Here is a 22,155-nt window from a genome sequence, read left to right as displayed (position 1 = left end):
ATCCAATTTTTTTAGTAGTTTCATGATTTCTTTTTGTCGCAAAACTAAAGGAGGGATATGGTGCTTGGATTCTTGTACAGTAGGAGGTGATTTCCCTTGGTCATCAGTGCAGTAGTTTGAGGAAAAGAATGATGCCAGGAGGTCAGTTTTGTCTTTGGGTGAAGGAACAGTAGTGCCATCAGGATGAGAGGGGGGGGGGTGGAAGTGAAGGAGAGCAGAAGTTGTGTCCAATGGCCTTAGTGAGGGAGCAGAAGACACAACTTCCATTTGGACAGGAGGTAAGTTTTTTTTTTGCTCTTGTCCTTTGTGAAATCAGATTTAGATCTGCTGATGACTGATTTTGCATATATTATGTGCTTTGGTATAGGCAGAATATGAAGCTAAAGTTCTTGATGCAAGCCACTTGTGGTAAGCTACATTTTTTTTCTTCAACTGCTTTGGTACATTTTCAGTTGAAAACCAGGGCTTAGAAAGGAGATGAGGATCATGCCTTGAATTGGGGAAGGTCTTCTTACCAGTAAGAATAATTTCTGTAACTCATTCACAGCAGTTGTTAGGGTCACATGAGTGGAAACAATAGTCAGCTAAAGGAGGAGTAAAAATTCCAGATGTCATCCCAGTTTTTCTCCATTTTAGTGCCAGATGACATGAGTTTGCAAGTGGTTGATCAAGGGGAATTCTTTGAGAGAGGAGACTTGTACAAGATTGTGGTCAGAGTCACCAAGAAAAGAGATGACCTCTGCAGTGTATCTTAAGGAGAACTAGTCAAAAAGAGATCCAGTATTTGGAGAGTGAAGCAGGTTATCAGGAATTCAAGTAGGTAGATGTGTGATTTGTGTTAGATCGTTACTTATGGCAGACTTCCACTTCTCGTATAGCTTAGTCAATGGTGTTGGAATTGTGGACGTTGAGGTCACCCAGACCAGTAAATGCAACAAATAAATATTACTAAATGGGGCAAGGAAACCTTGAGCCAGAGAATGCCAAAAGCAGGAGTTTCTAAATTAGTCTTTCTCTGGCAGGCTATGCCAGATATCACAAACTATGTGGAGAGACATTTTAGTATGAAATATATCCACCCCAAACTGCAATGCAGCTCTCACAACATCATTGGTAAATAACAGTAATTACCACCTTTGTGGCAAAAAGAATTGTGAGCATATCCTGCAAATGGTGGTGAATGTCATTTATGTTTGTGTTAATTCCACAGATGTTAGCAAAGTGGATGTAAAAGTGAGTTTTTAGTTTAGAGATTTTGGCTTGGTTTGTGTGTTGTGTCTATTTGTTATGTGACTTTTTTTGATGGGATTAGTTTATGAGGGAGATTCGTTTTTGTTGGAGTGTTACTGGCATTGTTTGTAGGAGCTTTCGTGAGTTTAATCATGATTACCTAGAAAAATAAAGTGGGGGGACATGCAGTGAGAGAAACAGGCTCAGACATAATTTTCCATACAGAGAGAAACCAGTCTCCATACCATGATGTGTCCTCGACAGTCCCCCCCCCCCACACACACACACATACCACTACTTGGACTCTCTGTCCAGGCATGACCTGGCAGAGTATGTGGCAGCGAGATTATGTGTCATTTGACCAGGAAGCCTTCTGACTCATTACTAACAAGTTGGGGCCTATGCACTAACTGGCAGCCAGCCTGCAGCACCACTATTTTAACTGCTGTATACCCTCAAAATAGAGAAGATTATGAGTCTCTAAGTATGTATGTCATGGCCTTGGGGTATCACTTACACTGCACGGAAAAAGGGGGGGGATAGGAACCAGAATCCCTGTTCTGGAGACAAAACATGGCATTTGCTACTTCATACTTCCAATAAGCTCAATGGCGGTATTTCACCCACCATTTAGAGGTATCTTTTGAAGTAGGAATGTTCACTGCAAGTGCCGGGAGCCTCTTTTGTGGAAACAGGCCACATTGTGGGAAGGCAAGGTTGACTTGACCTGGAGAGGCTGTATATCATGCATCCCTGCCCATTAGTCACCCAAAGTCCAGATTTTTCTGGTGGCATTTCTGCTGTCTTTCTCAAAGCTTGTGCTAAGCTTATCTGAGGAAGAATTAGATGGCAATAGTTTCGTTTCAATACCCATGACAATCCAGATGTCGATTTAACAGTTTATAGGTATGTGTATAGATGCATAAATATAAAAATATATGTAACTGTATTTTTTGCTGGTTAGTGTGTAGAAGCAAGTACATGCAACCCTGAACAAACCACTGCATGTGTGCACTTTAATCTTTTTTTGCAGGGGCGGGGGACTGAATAGGGCATATTTGTGTCCTTGTATTGGTATTTGAGAGAACATCATCATTATTTTTTTCAGTAATTTCTAATTTTCCATTTCATTATAATATCTATATACCATCTGTTTTAGCTCTCTCTAGGGCCCTAGGTTTCTCTTATCAATGTTAGTTTTTTAATCATGTCAGGTATGTATGTAAAAGCTCCAGGTGGGTTTTCTATAGTGATTAACATACTTATATGTTATGAAGTTTGTTGACTGTGGTCTTGTCATATGTTGTTCTGGTTATTCTGTAGGTTGGACTGAAGTAGAGTTTTAGCATGACTCTATAGTCATGCTAATGTTTTCACATAATGCCATATAGATTAGTATTTTTATGTATGTGGGAGCAACGTCTTTTAATCGGTATGGTTTGCTTGCTATTAACCAGAGTTTGTTGTATAGATCAGCATCACAGTGAAGCTCGAGATTATATGTTGTTTTCACCTGTGTGATGAGTGTGGCTTTAGTATCAGTGCTTTGTGTATCAGATGGATGTCAGATAGTGAGATGCTTAATTTCTATGGATTGGGTCTGGGGTTTTTTTAATATTATTTTATTATTATATATAGATGCATTATTATGGGCTACTCCAAGGAGTCCTTAGACTCATCGAGGGTGGTCCTAAATATCATGTCAAGCAGTATCCAACATTTGCACAGTATCTGTCATACTTTGCTTTGAGCTCATTCACAGTTGTGGCAACCTATTCCACCCATGCACCCCTCTCCAAGCAAAAAACCTAGTTCTAACACCCTTGCTAACTACATTCTTACTCAGTTTCCAAGGATGGCCCCTAGTTCTCCAACCACCAGACCTGTTCTGAAAATTTTCCACTGAATTAATCTTATAAAAACCCTTCAGTAATTTGTATGTCTCAATCATATCACCTCTTTTCCACCTATCAACCAGTTTCTGTAACCCACAAATCTTTAACCTGTTCTCGTAAGATTCATTCCATAGACCTGCTACCATCTTGGTCACTCTCCTCAGGATCCTTTCCGCCTCTTCCTCATTACAAAGAAACCCTGGTGCTGAGATATGCATACAGTAGTCAAGATGGTTCTTATTAAGGCTTGATAAAGATGAACAATAACATGTTTGCCTCTGCTCATCAAAGTATTCTTCAGTAACCAAGTAATCTGATGAGATGTTTAGCCTCTTTTGCTATGTGCTCCCTAAATATCATTAGCTTTGTTTTTGTTTTTTCAGGGTTTATGCACATGTTTTCAGTTAGCCAGCTGATACCAGATTAATGTCACATTGCATATTTGTGTCATTGTGAATGGACACTATGGCGGTGTCATCTGTGTATTGGAAGATTTTGCTTTTTTTTTAAGGGAAGTTGGTTAATTTCATGTGTGTATATGTTAAATAGAATGGGAGAAAGAACAGCTCCTTGCAGTATTCTGCAGGTTATGTAGCTCTTTGCTGTGTGTGTGTGTGTGTGTGTGTGTGTGTGTGTGTGTGTGTGTGTGTGTGTGTGTGTGTGTGTGTGTGTGTGTGTGTGTGTGTGTGTGTGTGTGTGTGTGTGTGCTGAACCTCTAGATGTGATGTACTTTCTGTTTTCTATGTGTGCACTTTGAATAACCACAGGCATAGGCATTCTCCAATTCCAATGTGTGTTAGTGTATCAAACGCTTTTGTTAGGTCAATAATAACAACTACAGCCGGTACCACTGATTTTCTGGCAACAGAAGGTCCTACATCTCCTTTAGTCCAGACAGAATTACAAGAGCACTCTTGAAATTCCCACGATCACAAAGCAATGCCTTTTGTGGCTGATTAGTTCATTACACCACCATGGATGGCATTGCTTGTGTGCACACTTGCTTAATTATTTAATCTGTAGTTTATCTCTCTTCATTTGGAGTGATTATTAGCTTATTTTGCTTACAATTAACCCTAGCTAGGACTTCTAAGGCAAGAAATGGTTCACAGTGGTGGTGGTAGTCAAACATAACCACAAGTTTGTGACCACTTACACTTTATAATTTGTATTATTGTATTTCATTAATAACTTAATTCACATTTAATTTACTTATACTGTCTAAGTTTTGTAGTCCATGATGCTTTTGATATACAAAAGATATAACTAGATATAGCCAAAAGTGTACTGATTACTATTATTACATGACCTCCATTGGTCCAGTAAAATGGCTAATCAGATAAGGCTGTGAAACCAAGAAAGCAGAACATCAGTGGTATATCTGTAATACTATTCAGACCTCGGAGTGGTATCTGAATTATGGGCATTGCAATACTTCCTCCTTTGTGACATTTCTACAGAACTGACTGTTGACTCTTTTAGCAAGACACTGCACTGTGTCATAAGGCTACTGCTGTAACTGTATGTTTTATGGACATGAACGTCACCACACTTGATGTGCCTCCACAGAGCCCTGATCTCAACCCTGTTGAATATCTGTGGAATGAACTGTGAACAGAAAGAATGGTCCAAAATCCTAATTGATTGTTCTGATACACTTGTGGAAAATATGCCTTGTATGATTGCTGCAGTTATTGTAGCAAAAGGAAGTACTACATCTTATTAAGGTGGGTACCATTGCTGTTTGTTGCTCACACTATGGTGTCTCTTTACTTCTTTCCAAGCAGTGTTTTCTATTATCCATGGATTCTATCTGGTTTGAGTGCATATTTTTATTTTTGTTATTGCTTTGTAATATATTTTGTTAAATGTAAGTTTAAGATTAGTATAATAATAATAATAATAATTCCTGTTTTTGTTTTATTATTGTTATTTAGATCCCTTTGTGGGATTCTTAAACTCATTTTGGGATGCCTACTTTTTCAATGTAGTTACCATTTCCCCCCCCTCTCTGGTTCTCTTGTTCACTCATCACTTAGTGTGAGAAAATTTGCATCTCATTATTTTTCTTGCTCTATACTGATATTCATTCATGTTATCATCCCATTTTCATAGAGCAAATTACAGAAAAACATGAATATGGTCTCACTTCTGAAGAGATACCAAAAAAAAAGGGTTCAGTTCCACTGTATCTAAATCCACTAGTTAGAAAAATACTGGATCATGAACATCAAAGAATAAAAGACATGCCTCCAGGTCCATTATTAGATGGAATGGATACCTCTGCCTCCCCCCCCCCCGAGGAAATTAAAGTCATTACTCTACCTAGTGCAATAGATGAAATAGTTCAACAACATCTATAATTTTTGTAAGAAGTAAGAGATCGATACTATCTATTGTGCTGACTGCAGAAACATAAACCAGTGTGTTTGTAATTGTACATAAAACATATTACACATATATACATGAAAAACAAAAATAAAGTTTAAAAGAGTAATAGCAGTAATAGGTAGGCCTGGCCTAGCTCAGTGGAAGTGGCATTTGTCTCATCTGTGCTAGGCTGCCAGAAGAAAGACTTAAGTTCAAGCCCAGTCACTGACTAGAGAAACTGTTTCTAAGTCGAAATCCAAACCCATGGTCAGACCGAATAACCAAAATCCTCACAGGAATGAAGGCTTTCATCTCTTCTTTCATCCAAATTCTCAGCCACCATCCAAGTCTTGGTTCTCAAAAAAAGTGTGCCAGTTCTGTTAAAGAAAAAACCTCTACTCACCACAATTGACTCAAGACAGCTGCCCATTCGGCCTATACTGCAGCTCGCAACAGTTGCAAAAGAATCGTTGCCAAGTCCAAGTCAGACTTTGAAAGGACCAAATGCTGCAAACTCACCTCCTGCCCAAATGGCAGTCGCTCTTTCTGGTCCCTTGCCAAGGTCATGTTATATGCAACTTCTGCCCACCCAGGTTTCCACCACTCTCACATCTTGGTGGTACTGCAGTTGCCTCACCAAAAGACAAGGCAAACTTACTGGCATCACTCTTCTCTTTCAATTCTTACATTGATGACCTGGGCAATGTTCTCTCTTCTCCACAAAGAACAGCTCCCTTCGTGTCTCCCATAGTCTTCTGACAAAAAGAAATCCAAAGAATCCTTAATAACCTGAACACAAACAAAGCATCTGGTCCTGTGTTTAAAAAATTTTTCTCCAGAACTGTATCACCTCTTCAATCTATCCTATTCAACTGGCATCTACCTTACAATATGGAAACAGATCCACATATAACGCATTCCAAAGAAAGGTGAAAAAATTTAACCAACAAACTACTGTCCAACTGCTCTCACTTCTGTTCTCTCAAAAATTATGGAGAAGGTCATCAACAACCAACTCTTGAACCATACTAACTAATCAGTGACCAGCAGTATGGATTCCGTCACTTACGATCTACAGCTGATCTTCTTGCTTTCACCATTGACCTATGGACTCAGGCCATGGAGAAATTTGAAGAAACTCACATAGTTGCCTTCGACATTTCAAAGGCATTTGATTGGGTTTGGCACAGGGGCCTACTTACCAAACTGCCATTCTATGGTCTGCCTTCCTCACTCTGCAACTAGATTGCTAACTTTCTCACTGGTCGCTCACTGCACGTCATGGTGGACAGTTTACTCTCCTTAGATTTCCCCCACCAAGACAGGAGTACCCCACGGTTCTATTCTTTCACCCACTGTCTTCCCCTTCAATGCCACCAAAAATCAGTTCTGTCTGATCTCTTGCAAGAAAGAGCTCGCATTCCTCCCCCATTACTTTCAGTAATATTGAGCTATCCAAACACGATCAGATTTCTCTTCTTGGATTAACCTGCACCTGGATCTTTCCTGACATAACCATATTTCAACTATAACTTCTGCAGCTGCCAAAAAACTTGATGTACTTCATTGCACAAGACACTACTTAACACCTTCACATATGCTAATTCTATACAAAGCCCAAATCCGCCCAGCTATGGAATATTGTTCCCACATTTGGGTGGTGCACCAAAATTCTCTTTAATATTGTTCAGTTCTATCCAAAAGAGGACAGTCCAGCTAATTAATGATCCCTCTCTCACAAACATTTAGTTTCTACCTTGATATTTGCATGGACAGTGCTCTTCTAAATTGGCTGCTACTGGAACAGTCTCCCCACTCTTGTCCAAACATGGCACTAATGTGCTATAGGTCTTGTCATGTTTCATGTGTGGATCAGATACATATTATTATTATTATGTGATGCCTCCAGGGAGTCCAAAGACTCACCAAGGGAGAGTGTGCCAACAGTTTCGAATGATTGGTCCCCTTCCAAGTACTAACCGCACTCAACCTTTGCTTTATATATAAAGTCTTTCTTCGACCAGTTCCTGAGTCAGTCAATCAGGTTTTTCATCCCATAAACTCAAGAAAATTGATCATAGAACTCACACTGTTTCAGACAATAACATATTCTGTTAGGGTTAAAGACCATGTGATGGCAGCACTTGTTTGCCAGTCTCTTCATCGGTTGATACTAAGATAATTAAAAGTCATAATCTACTGACCAAACATATAAAGTAGTAAATTACATCAGAAAAAAATAAAGCATTCAATACTAAAATATTTATATTTTGCAATGAGTATCTCATCACAGTGAACACGCAGGAAATGGATAGTTAAATGAACCAAGGATTGGATAAAAACAGACATAAACCAAGAATTAAATATTATCATTCATATTTATCAAAATATGATAATAATTTGATAAATAAAGTATTTCAAAGATTTTCAGAAACATTCTTCAAGTTATAAAACTCGTAATATGAAGACAGCAGCATAATCGAGAGACTGCTGCTGGAAGGAAAAGAAGTGAGTGAATCTGATCAAGTGGGAAGTGATGTGGAAGAATGGTAGAATAAGACAGGAGAGATTGAAGAGGTGGTTATGAATGAAGAAGTGAGTAGCGTGAGTATAGAGTATGAGAGAACAGGTATGCACGACAGACAGGGAAATGGAGAGCCTCAGGGTGAACAGAGGAACACAGCGTGAGAAAGGTAGATGCTCCAAGAGGATGTGAATGCAGGTGAAAATAAAAAAGGGAAAGGGATGACCTGGGATCAAGGGAAAATAGTTGGATTTGAAGAAGGTTCTAAGATGAATAAGGAGAAAAAGAAATAGCTCAAGTTAAGTGGTATCAGTTGAACTAGTTATAGATCCAATAATAAGCTGCTGTGTTTGTATACAAATGCTAGAAGTGTAAGAAACAAGGCAAATGAATTGGTTGCATCAATTGAGTCTGTTCACCCAAAAATTGTTGGACAAGTGAGACCTGGTTGGATGAGGATGACATCCTGACAAGAATAGAGATGGAAAGGTATGATGTGTTTTAGTGCAAGAGAGAAAGAGTGCCAGTGGTTTTGAGGCAGTATGGTGTGAGATAGAGGTGAACAGAATGAAATACTTAGTCAGATGTAGTTATAGACCTGGTAATGTGGGTGATAGTTACCATGAAATGTATAATCAAATTAGCTAAGCAAATAAGAAAAAGGTGATTGGATTTCATCATCTCATCACAGGATGTAATTATAAATGAGGTATCAAATCACTCTCCAGTTGGTGAGAGTGACCATGAAGTGATTACTTGGATGGTTGCCAGCAGCGTGAGAACCACTGTGAGAAAAGGGTATATGTGGAAATACAAGGCTGGTGATTATGAGGAACTTATTGCAGGTGAAGCATGGAATGAGGAGTTAACCGGAAAAGAGATCAATGCAGTTTGGGAACTATCTAGTAGAAGAACTATCCAGTAGAAGTAATGTCTAAATGTATTCCAAGGATCAGAAGGTTAAGTAAGATAGGTATCAAATGGATGAATGAAGAGATTAAGCATGTGATACAGAAAAAAGGCATTATGGAGGCAGCATAAGAGAAGTGGTAATAATCAATTCCATGAGGATTACAAAGACCAGGCAAGGAGGGTGACTTGGTTGGTAAAGGTAGGAAAAGTTTGGTATGACCAACAGTTAGCTAATGAAGCCAAAAGAATCCTAAGGAGTTCTTTCGATATGTATCCAGCAAAAAAAAAAAAAAATTATGGAAGAATGACAGTATAAGAAAATGGTATAAGAACAACTGCTGCAAAGATATAGTGGAGAGATTGAGAGCACTCGATGATGGGGAGGAGAGAATGACTGTTACTGAGCAAGAGGTATATGGGGAATTGAGCAACCTTGATGTTAATAATGCTGTGGGACTTGATAATATATCAATACATATTCTGAAGAAATGTGATAGGGAGTTGACATCTGCCTAGACATTTTTATTTATATGAGTCTTGCACTGGGTCGAGTTCCAAAGGAGTGGACGGAGGGGAAGATTGTGCAACTTCAATAAGGAGGTAATAGAACTCAAGCATCAAATTATAGACCTATCTGTGTGTCAGTTGTTTTGGTTAAGTTTTTGGAGAAGCTGGTGAGAAATAGGATCCAGAATTGCATTGACAACAATAGTATTATTTTTGACAAATGGCATGGATTTGCTAAAGGGAGGTCATATTTTAGTAATCTACTTACTTATTACAATAAGTTGATGGCTTTCTTGAACAGTGGAGATGGATACACAGTAGTATACTTAGAATTTGCAAAGGCTTTTGATAGATTACCACATGATAAGTTGATATTGAAACTAGAGTAGATGAGGTGGGATATCAGATTTGTGCATTGGATCGGAGACTGGCTATCTTATAGGTAACATCAATTTGTATAAGGGAGAGCAATATCCTGGAAAAGGAAGGTCACTAGTGGTGTGTGTCAGGGTTCTGTTTTAGGGCCATTGCTGTTTAACCTGTATGTTAATGATATTGGCCAAGATTTGGATGGGGATATTCAGTTGTTTGCAAGTGATGCAAAGTTGGGATGAACTATGAAGAGTAGAGATGTTGTGGCCTTACAAGAAGACTTGAAGAGATTGAATGCATGGGAATGGGGATGAAAGTTCAATGTTGCAAAATGTGAGGTTTTAAAATTTGGAAAACAAAGATGGGATGTAGAATTTATCCTTGGTGGGATAAATTCTACATCCCACTGTATCTATTGTTGGAGGTGGAGGAAATAACAGATCTTGGGGTGATAGTGGATAAGGATCTGAAATTTAGGGGACACATTGCCAAAATTGTGAGGACAGCACAAAGAATTTTGGGAATGATGCAAAGGACACTGACTTGTAGAAGTAAGGAGATTCTTGTTCCATTGTATAGGGCTTTGATTAGGCCACACATGGATTACTGTGCACAGATTTGGTCACCTGGTTCGTTCAACAGAACGAAGAGATGTTGGAAAAGGGTCCAGAGGCGACTGACTAAGGATGTTTCTGATCTATGGAATGTCGAATATGAGGAAAAGTTGAGAAAATGCAATTTACAGAATCTAGTGGATAGGAGGAAGAGGGATGATATGATAGAGACCTCCAAGTTAGTAAGGTTATAGGATGAATGTTGAAGAGGTTTTACAGAAAGCAGCAGGAGATCAGGGGAGAACCAGAGACCATCTCTGGAAGCTGTATAAGGAGAGTGTGAGAACAGGCATTTTGCATGCAGAGTTGTGAATGATTGGAATGCCTTGCTTGAGAATGCGATGTCTGCAGAGAATTTGAGTGTGTTTAAGGTGCAGTATGATGAGCTGTGCATATGACAAAAGGACCTCCTAGATGAGTCTTTGACTCCATGGGATGTTGAGATAATAATAATAATTCTTCTTCTTCTGCATTTCAAAAGTCTTCAGACAGGATTCTTCCCTCTAAATTAATCATTTTCTCTCTCTTTGCTTATCTCAGAATTTGCCACATTTGAGCAGTTTTCCTATTTGACTAGATCGACTGTACTGAAGCTATTTGCACTAATATCCTTTATGTGACTTTCAGTCATAGCTTATTTTAATGGTATTAACAACACCAAACAGACTATTTTATAAAAAAAATGTTTATTTCGCTTATATTTCACTGGATTTCAAAGCAGTATGTTATAGTTTACATGCAACAATGATTTAGTGAAATAATTCAAATTGTAAGGGAATAAAAGCTAAAGTCCTAACTTGAAGTTTGTTTCTGGTGAACAGTTAATGTGTATGAAAATACATCAAAACCCAATTGAGTTTGAAAGAAAAATTCAGCTGTATAAGAATGATGGACTACATTTGAATGGTTTTGGTACAAGTCATCTAGAGCAGTGCATCCCAAACTGTGGGCCCTGCCCCTTGGGGACCAGAGATTTTGTTGCGGGGTGCTGTGAAATAATGAAAACAAAATTTTTTTAAGACTAAGTAATTTTTTTTATCTCAAAAGAAACGTACAGTAGTATCTCGGTAATCCAAACTAATAAAAACTGTGCTCGTTTGGATTAGCGAAAAGTTTGGATCAGTGAATTTTCGCCCAAGAGACAACAATAACTTGCGTTTAAGACAAAAATTATCAGATTCTAGTGGTACATCAGTTTAATTCTGGAAATAAATGAAGTAACTCATAGAAGAAAAGAAAAGCTCATGTACTGTAATGTAAAACTTAAAAAGTAATATAAGTTTATTTTAGTAAAAACTTTAGTTTTTATATATCTTTATTGTTGAGGATTTTGATTTAATAGAATTGCATAGTTCAGTCTATAACTTAATTTGCATAAAAAATATCACTTTCTTGTACACAACACACAAAACAAAGTTTCACAAAATAACACACAAAAGTTTTTTTTTTTAATTTCTCTGTAAAAAAAGTCACTGATTTTCTTTCGCTTCTTGGAAGCTGAACTTTTTTCAAATGCTTCTTCTCGGAGCTGCATTAGCAATAAAACTTTGTGGAATGGCATAACATACTGATTAGCCCATTCTATACACATTAAAACTGTCAACTGCCTCTTCATGTTTTACTCTTTTTTTTTCTTTGAATTCTTTATCGTCATCATCATCTGTTAATTCATTCTGTAGCGTCATATTTATAATTTAAGCATCTGATTTGATTTCGAATTCACTTTCGGTTCTACCTGTAATCCATTCCGTAACATCTGTTTCTGAAATATCAACATTTGGATTTATATTTTTAACCAGATTATGCACGTTTTGAATTTCGGCTTTTTGTGTATCACCGTAGTTATCTTTGTAAATTCTAGAAGGCCACAGTTTTCTCCGTGATACTCGAATTGCTTCAGGTTTGAGGATTCCCAAGCATCATCAATTGAGAATGCTTCATCCTTCAAATTTATATTTTTTATTGATGTGGTAACGTCATAATTTGGAAATTATATTTAAAAGCAGGTCTTTACGATCTTTTAATTTAATGGACTGTATTATGTTCTGATCCATTGGTTGCAACAATAGAGTACAATTTGGAGGCAAAGTAATAGTACATAAAATAATAATATAATAAATATAATAAAAATAATAAATAAAACTTTTTTTTTTCTTTCAAACCGCAGTTTGGATTACTGGAGGGTTCGGATTAGTGAGATACCACTGTATTTAATTTTTATTTTAAAAAAAAAAAATCAGCTAACGCCTTTTTATTCCCGTATACGGGAGTAGGCGAGGCCATTTAGCCCTATCTAACTTTTGGAGACTGAGTGGGCAGTTAAATCTCCACTGGTACCCAATCAGAGATAGATGGCCCAAGGCTATCACTAATTAAGCAGTACGCAGTGGAGAGAGCCGGCTCAAATGTGCCGCCATCTCGTAGTCCCTAACCCTAACACAATATATTTAATGTCTGAAATAATGTGGGTTCTGCGGTCGATTTTCTTGGGTTTACAGGACAAAAAACCCAAGTTTCCGGGAGGAAAAACCCACTTGCCCGTGCCGGAGATCGACTAACTCGGGAACTGGTCGAAAAAAGGCTTAGAAAAATTTCCTCTAGTCGCCGAACAGACTCGAAACCAAGTCTTCCTTTGTGCGGCCAAGCGCCGTGGTGTGCAAACGCTACATCCGCTGAGCTACATAGGCTCCTTTAATTTTTTTTTTTTTAATTTTTTTTTAATTTTTATTACTTATTATTTCTTTTTTTGTTATTTTTTATATTTTAATGGGAAAAAATCACATTGGTGCGGGTTCACAAATTTTGCTTCCTGCGTATTTTGGCACTAAATGAATATTAGTAAATATATGCTTATTCATATAAGTTTCATTTCAATGCAGAAATCTAAGAATTACAGTTTCAAATATTTCACCTGATACTGACTTGTTGTGTAACAGTATTGAAACACATCCATCACATTAAATTGTTATTAAACTTCTTTTATTTTTTAATTCTTTCTTTATTACTAATCGTTTTACGTTTCATGTGCTTGTACTGCAAATGTAAATTAACAATATATCTATCTATATAAAAATATGAGATAATGTGCCATCTCAAATGTGTATGTAAGATGCTAAAAATGTAATATTTGCATTTGATTTTAGCAATATTCGCTGTGTATATTTTGTATTGAATATAAATACAATAAATATTATAATAATATATGCCTAAATTATGATTTTTTTCGAGGGGAGGGCCGTGAAATATTTTAATTTTTCCAAAGGGGGCCTTGACATCCAGAAGTTTGGGAAGCACTGATCTAGAGAGACTGCTGCTGGGTGGAAGAGCAATGAGTGCAGAGAACGAATCTGAGCAAGCAAGAAGCAATGTTTAAGAGCGGAAGAGTAAGAAAGGAGAGATTGAAGTGGTGCTTATGAATGAAGAAGTGTGTAGCATGAGTGTAGAGAATGAGAGAATAAGTGTGCAAGACAAACAGGGAAATGGGTGAATCAGGGCGGACTGGAAACACAGCGTGAGGAAAGCTTAATGCTCAAGGGAATAGGAGTGAGTATGTGAACAAGAAGAGAATGAGATGGACTGGGAGGTGAGGAAAACAGTTGACATTGAAGACAGTTCTTCTGGGAAGAGTATGGGAAAAAAAAGAAATGGCTCTTTGACATTGACATATTTGCTTAATATTAGTCTTACATTGGGTCAAATTTCAAAGGGGAGGAAGGAAGGCAAAATTGTTCTATTTCATAAAGGAGGTGATAGAAGTAGTATTATTACAAAATAGCATATAATGTTTGTTTTTATTTCATCTTCATAATGCTGTAAGGATTGTATGGAATGAATGTTTCAGTATGAAATTCTTCATTTTTTTCCTTATGTAATCTGCATATTTAATCAGCTCATTCTTCAAAAGGACAGAATAGTGTCAAAACAGAGGTGACTTGGGATTCAATTACTTAGGTTTTGCCTAAGTAATTGTGATTCAATTACTTAGGCACAACTAAGTAATTACTCACAATTACATTAATGCAAATTGGAGCATATATGAGTGGCATGAAGCTAGTGCTATGGTAAGAGGACTGCTGATGGACAGAGACATCGATAAATAGTTTAGGGCTGGAACTTAATTATTCACATAATGCCTATCATATGTATCTTGAACTAATTCACTGGAAAAGTACTCATGATCAATGCAACTCATTCCACTGGATCACCATTGTCCAAGCAAAAAACCTATACTTAATTACTTAATTCTCTTGCTAAGTACACTCTTACATAATTTCAAAAGTTGCGACTACTATACTTTTCCTTCTTGTCATGCATTAAAAATTTCTTAAATACTTAATAGCACCGATCAGCAATCCTATAAAACCTTGTTAGTAACATTTGTTTCTATCAAATTCCCTTATTGATGCCTTTGTAATAATCTTTGTAACTAAAAAAAAAAAATTGTCTAACCCTCAGAGGGAAACCTCCCAAGCCAGTCCTCTGAATTTGAATCCAACACATCCACATCCCAAAAAAGCTAGGCAACTAGATCTGCAGATTCCAGATGTGGCTGTATAAAAGCCTTACTCAGAGAGAGAGAGAATGATAACCCATTTCTGCATGTCAGTGTGTTCTTCAACACACTGACAACACCTTTAGGCAGGTAAACAAGCTGGTTTGACTACTCTTGCAGTACGTCAATACAGTAGTCAAATTACTCTTGCAGTATGATTTCTGAATTTCAAATCCCTGTCCATTATTACCCACAAATCCCTAGCCTCATCAATTTCTTGCAGTGCAGTTCTGTCGGTATAGCATGCAGTTCTAGCAACAATTATCCTTTTTCTATATGGGCAGTATATTTAAATCATCCTTTAGGATCTTTACTTCACCTTTATTATCTATTTCTCCGGCTAGTTTTGCATCATCAGCAAATAACTGAATGTTTATCATCAGATCATTTTCTGTGTCATTATTGTACAAATTAAATAACAGCAGCTCAAGTATTAGAACTTGCAGTACACTGCTAGTCATCACCTTCAGCATGCTACTAGATTATCGAAGTGAATTTGATGAAATTGCATTCAAAGTAAACTAAATTAATTCAGAGGATGACAACAGAGGTGAAATTTTGAAGTTCCAAATTTTATTTTTTGAATAGCACATTATAATTGCTTCAACCAAAAGGTGCACATAGTTCAAAGGGGAGCTTTAGAAATGCTTAACACCATACTATGAAACAAAAGTCTATTAATCAAAAGCAAACAATCTCAGATTACTAAATATTTTTTTTTAAAAGAGAGCAGAAGATACACGAAATCAAGATGCTGCAGAAGAAACTTAAGAAGGTGAAGATATGTGCAACAGAGAAAATGTTCTTGTTTTACTGCTCTGCAGCAAAAAAAAAAAAAAGAAAATTAAATGAATATATATATTCATTTTATCTGACATAGTATTATTATTATTATTACTACATCCTCCATGGAGTCTACAGACTCATCGTGGGAGGTTCATTCAACTACCAACATATTTATCATATAGAATCTTAAAATCCTTAACACTTCTTGCATTAACAATAAATTCTAGTAATGCCATTCACTGACAATTCTCCATGTAAAAAATCTACTCCTCCCACCCCTCTTCACCACACTTTTACATAACCTCCAGGAATGATCTCTGGTTCTTCCCCTCTCACCTTCTACTCTTTTTATAATCTCCTCTGGATTACTCTGATAAAATCCTCTCACTAACTTAAATGTCTCTATCACATCACCTCTCTTCCTCCTATCCACCAAACTCTACAATCCACATTTCTTCGACCTCTCTCCATAGCCAGCATTCCAAACTCCTGATATTGTCTTAGTCACTCATCTCTGGACCCTCTCTAATGTCTCCACATCACATTGAAAACCAGGTGACCAGATGTGAGTGTAGTAGTCCAAGTGTAGTCTGACGAATGTCTTATGCGGTGGCACAACCACTTCCTTATTCTTACATGTTAGAGTACTTCTTATCAGAGCAGCACTATGATGTGCAGCCTTTGGAACACTAGCAATTTTCCCTCTAAACTTCAGTCTGTTGTCAACCATCACTCCCAAATCTCTAATCTCATCCACTTCCTGTAGTATGGCACCATCGATGTAGTATACAGCCTTATATTTCTAAACTCTAAAATGCAACACCTTGCACTTATTGATATTAAAACTACAACCCCACTCTTTTATCCAAGTAAAAAGTCTACTCAACTCTTCCTGAAGGGATTTAACATCAGAAGTGCTACTTATAATTCTTCCTAACTTTGCATCATTAGCAAATAATTGAAGATCCCCAGTCAGTCTGCATGATATATCATTTACAAACAAGTTAAACAGCAGGTGCCCAAGAACAGAACCCTGGGGCACGCCACTGGTTACCCTCCTTTTTTGAGACACTGCTCCATCATACACAACTTGCTGGTATCGTTCAGAGAGCCATTCTTTGAGCCATCTAACCAGTATACTATATATTCCCATCCTCTGCAGCTTATACACCAACTTTTCATGTGATAATCTATGAAGCACTTTTGCAAAGTCTAAGAATATCACTGTATATGATTCTCCCTTATCTAATGCACTTGTCACCTTATCATAAAATGCAAGTAAATTACTAAAACAGGACCTACCCTTTACAGATCCATGCTGACCATCATAAAGAATGCTATGTCCATCAACCCAATTCTGTATTCTATTCCTTACCGATCTCTTTAGCACATTGATCACAACCGCAGTTATACAGACTGGCCTATAGTTGTATACTTCTGTCTTAGAATCATGCTTGTGGAGTAGTACTATTTTGCATTCTTTCCATTCCTCAGGAACCCTACTCACTTCAAGACGTTCATTAAATAACCAGGTCAAGGGCATAGCCAACTGTGGTGCACATTCCTTAAGAATGTGTGGTGATATGTCATCCATTCCCACAGTCTTATTCACATCTAACTCAACCAACATCTGATACACCTGTTCTTTCACTTCCAATTCTCCTAATACTTGCCTCTCTTCTATATATTGCACCAGATGATTTACACCAGTATGATATAAGCTGATAAAGTGCTCGTTCAGTACTTCCACTATATCCTTTGTAGCTGTTAGTCTGCTGCCATGATTATTCACCATTGTTAATATGCCATAATTATTCTTCCTCTTGCTTGCCTTGTAGCAGAAAAATTACCCTGAGTTAACCTTGGCCTGACTGAACAATCTCCTCTCATTCTGCACCTTTTCTTTCTTTACTATTATCTATCACAGTTTATAAGATGTTTATTCAGTTATTGCTATTTTTAATAAAAATTAAGTGTCATGTTCAATTAGAAATCCCAATGACAACCACTCTGCTAAACACATAGTACAGTAAGATGTATTGGGGATCATGTAGCAATGTTATAATGAAAGAAAAATAATAGAATCCAAAAAAATAATATTCAACCGTAAACTGATCAGACTGTTATTCATCTGTAATTCAGCTATGCCAAAAAATGAGACTAAGCACACCCACACATGCAACAATGCCAGCAAATCCAGAATAGTTTCAAAATCATATTTCAAATCATAGCAGTCCTCCTTTAGAATAATGACAATTACTCTAAAAAAATAATATTCAACCGTAAACTGATCAGACTGTTATTCATCTGTAATTCAGCTATGCCAAAAAATGAGACTAAGCACACCCACACATGCAACAATGCCAGCAAATCCAGAATAGTTTCAAAATCATATTTCAAATCATAGCAGTCCTCCTTTAGAATAATGACAATTACTGTATTTCTGATGTTTTGCTGTGCTTCACTGAATCTTCTTCTCTGTACAGTTACATCCTTGTTTAAAATAAATAAGAATAGTTTACTCTATTTTGTGTGTTTCTTATGGTTTAATTAGTCTTATAAAACTGTTATACATATCTCACGGCCAAGAAAGCTTTATCAAGATATATATATACACACACAATGTTTTCTCAATTACAGTGGAACCTTGGTTGTCGAACTTAATTGTTCCCGAAAGCTGTTCGAAAACTGAAACCATTTTCCCATAAGAATTAATGTAAAATGGATTAATCCATTCCCAAACCCTGGATGATTATTTATTTAAACCTTTACAACAGTACTTCATGCATAAGATCGTATACAAACATAATGAAAATGCATAAAATCTTACATAAAAAGAATTACTATTACTATTATTACGGGCAACTCCAGGGAGTCATTAGACTCATCGAGGGAGGCCCCAAATCATATTCATCACAACTATTCAACATTCATACAGTATCTATCATACCTCGCCTTAAACTCATTCACTGTCACAGCATCCACCACAGACTCAGGGAGCGCATTCCACTCATTCACTACTCTAAAAGTAAAGAACCCAGCTCTAACACCTTTACTAACCACACTTTTGCCCAGTTTCCATGGATGTCCCCTAGTCCTCCCACAACCAGCCCTGTTCTCAAAAATATCTTCTGAATTAATTTTATAGAAACCCTTCACTAATTTGAATGTCTCAATCATATCTCCCCTCCTCCACCTATCAACCAATTTTTGCAACCCACAAATCCTCAACCTGTTCTCATACGGTTCATTCCACAGACCTGCTATCATCTTGGTCACTCGCCTCTGGATCCTCTCCACCTCCTCCCCATCGAGAAGAAACCTAGGTGACCAAATCTGAGCACAGTAGTCGAGATGGGGTCTTATCAAGGCTCGATACAGAGGAACAATAACCTGCTTGTCAATGTATTCTTCAGCAACCAAGTGATTTGATGAGTTGATTTGACCACTTTTGCAATGTGTCCCCTAAATTTCAATTCCTTATCCACAACACTCCTAAATCTCATGCCTCATCAATTTCCTGGAGCACGGTTCCACCAATGCAGTAAACTGCCACCAATCTTTTCACCCCAAAATGCATAACCTTACATTTTGCCACATTAAATTGACATCCATTCTCCTTAGCCCAGACCTCCAATCTATCCAAATCATCCTGCAAAATTTTGACGTCATCTGCATTCACTATTGCCCTACCCAACTTCGCATCATCCGCAAACAAATGAACTGTTCCTCTCAGATCCTTTCCTATATCATTTATGAACAAATTAAACAGCAGTGGTCCAAGAACAGATCCTTGTGGCACACCACTAGTCACAGGCCGTCTTGTGGACTCTACTCCTGAGTAAACCACTCTCTGATATCTCTCCGTCAACCACCCTCCTATCCATCTCACCAACCCTATGTCCATTCCCATATGCTGCAATTTACTGATTAGAATTCCATGTGGTATCCTGTCAAAGGCCTTAGCAAGGTCCAGTAGAATCACTGTAAACCCATTACCCTTATCCAGTTCAGCCATCACTGTGTTATAATACGTGAGCAAGTTACTGAGGCATGACCTACCCTTCACAAAATCATGCTGTCCCCGATACAGTATCCCATTTTCTTCTATCCGATCTTGTATTTTCCTCTTGACTATTTTCTCTAAGACCTTGATAATGATTCCTGTTATGCTGATTGGCCGGTAATTTTCAACAGCAGCCTTGGAACACCTTTGTTCAATGGAACTATTTTCCCCTCTTTCCACCCTCTTGGGACTGACCCAGTCCTGAGGCTCAAATTAAACAAAATGGTCAAGGGCACTGACAATTCTTTGGCCGCTTCACGTACGACACGAGCTGGTATACCATCCAATCCCACAGATGTATTGACATTGAGGTTCTGTAATAGACTAGTTACCTCTACTTCATTCGTCACAATTCCAGTATAAGCTGTTGGTTCTTCCATTCCTGCAAAGTCACCACCTGGATGATATACTCTTGCAAAGTGCTCGCTCAGTAATTCCACAATATCGACTGATTCGGTTACCTCCCTACCCTCAACATTTTTTAAGATCATTCTACCATGAGCATTTTTCCTTTTACTTGTAACATATTGAAAAAACTGTTTGGGATTCTCTTTATGGCCAATTTCCTTTCGTAATCTACTTTTGCTTTTCTTAATATATTTTCTTAATAAACACAATAAATAGATAAAATATAGACCAAAATTGATAGCCTCTTTATTTTTGAATATTGTATAGATAATCGATTTCGAGACGTGAACACCATTTTCATGTTTGGATATGATTTCTTTTTTCATCTCTGTCGTGGTTCTGACAACTTTTCTTTTTGCTTTGCTGCTATCACTATTCTTCTGCAGCCCCATGGTAGCTTAGTTAATAATAATTTATGAAAAAAAAAAAAAGCACAAAGAAAATCAAGAAAACTCACTGCAAATTCGAACAGGTGCCTGCACTGAACGAAGGCTGCCATGTAACTGAAGCTTTTCCACCTTACAGCTGAGCACGTGGTTGCCGTTTTGCCTGTTCAGGAACTGAAATTCTGTTCGGAAACCGGGGTGTTTTTTGTTCAGGAACCGAATTGTTCGAGAACAGAGGCGTTCGACAACCGAGGTTCCACTGTATTTGAAATTATTAGGAAATGCATTTAGTGGTCAGGTAATGAAAGGTTTGGTTAGCTAAATATATGATTATACAGTATTGTTCGAGGAGTCGGTTATAACTAGTCAACTAAGGGTGAGATAATTGTGAGAACACTTGATACTATTTATTTATATATGCTGAATAAAGGACAATTTAAAAAAAAAATCATTTCCTTTCTTGCATATCTTATATTTTCAATTAGAAACCTTTATAGAATACCTGTCTCTGAATTTGGAAAAGGAAATTAATTTATGCATAGTTTTTCATAAATGTGTACTCTTATATGATATTATTACATTATGTGTTGTAGGCGTTTAAGAGAAAAAAATAGTAACAACACAAAAAAATTCATAGAAGAAAGAAAAACAGCAGCTTTAAAACAAAACAAGGAAAAGGAAAAGTTAAAAAAAATTCATGAGAAGCAGTTGCAAGATCTACTGAAAGAAACAGAACATGTATGTATAAATTAATATATATATATATATATATATATATGTGCATGTGTGTGTCTCCTGCATATAGTTTTGAATAATTAATATTTAATACTCAAGAATTAAGGACATATTTCCTAAATGTTTACGATACCTTGTATGAGAGAAAAAAGAAAATTTCTCTCTATCCTCTTCCACTCAAGACATTATTGACCTGAGTATATTGAAAATTCTTCAAAAACAATTCGATAAAATGGACAGTCCACTGAATGAATCCTGAAAGACACTTTTCTAAAAAAGTATTTCATTGAAAGACATTCATAAGGGTAGTTCACATAAAAACAGTTACTGAAAACCACAATTTGCTGAAGCTGCAGTTCATTCAGTAATAAAATTCATCAAAAAGTAAAAGGAACAATAATTTCATCAAAGCACCAAATCGAAAGGGAGAAGCAAATAAGTTTAGGCAGACTTTCCAGAGAATTATTTCTATATTAATTATGATTGACAGTAGACTGAAGTTTAGAGGGCATGTTGCAAGTGTTGCTATGATAAGAAGTACTCTTAACATTACATATAGGGATTAGGAGGTGGTTGTGCTACTGTATAAAGCACTGGTCACACCACACTTGAACTGTCATGTTTAGATTTGGTCTGATTTTCAATGTGATGTGGAAATATTGGAGAGGGTCCAGAGATGAGTCAGGATTCTGGAATGCTATGGAGAGAAGTTGAAGAAATATGGATTGCAAGGTTTGGTGGATAGGAGGAAAAGTGGTGATATGATAGAGATGTTTAAGTTATTGAAGGGATTTTATC

At 37.1% G+C, this 22,155-nt stretch overlaps 1 protein-coding gene across 1 annotated transcript in view; it reads left to right on the top strand.

Moving 5' to 3' along the window:
• Positions 1–22,155, top strand: part of LOC150101406 (1-phosphatidylinositol 4,5-bisphosphate phosphodiesterase-like) — a 675,244-nt gene that overhangs the window by 639,449 nt on the left and 13,640 nt on the right. The window contains exon 28 of the mRNA XM_090400793.1: positions 21,216–21,360. Within this exon, the coding sequence (XP_090256919.1) occupies positions 21,216–21,360 (145 nt within the window). The remainder of the gene's footprint in view (positions 1–21,215; positions 21,361–22,155) is intronic.

The sequence above is a fragment of the Typopeltis vanoorti genome, chromosome 11 (genome assembly GCF_054136105.1).
Source record: "Typopeltis vanoorti isolate ZY-2024b chromosome 11, IOZ_Tvanoo_1.0, whole genome shotgun sequence".
In the NCBI taxonomy this organism is placed as follows: domain Eukaryota; kingdom Metazoa; phylum Arthropoda; class Arachnida; order Uropygi; family Thelyphonidae; genus Typopeltis; species Typopeltis vanoorti.
The sequence above is the reverse complement of the archived record's forward strand: the minus strand, read 5'-3'. Positions and strand labels throughout refer to the sequence as shown.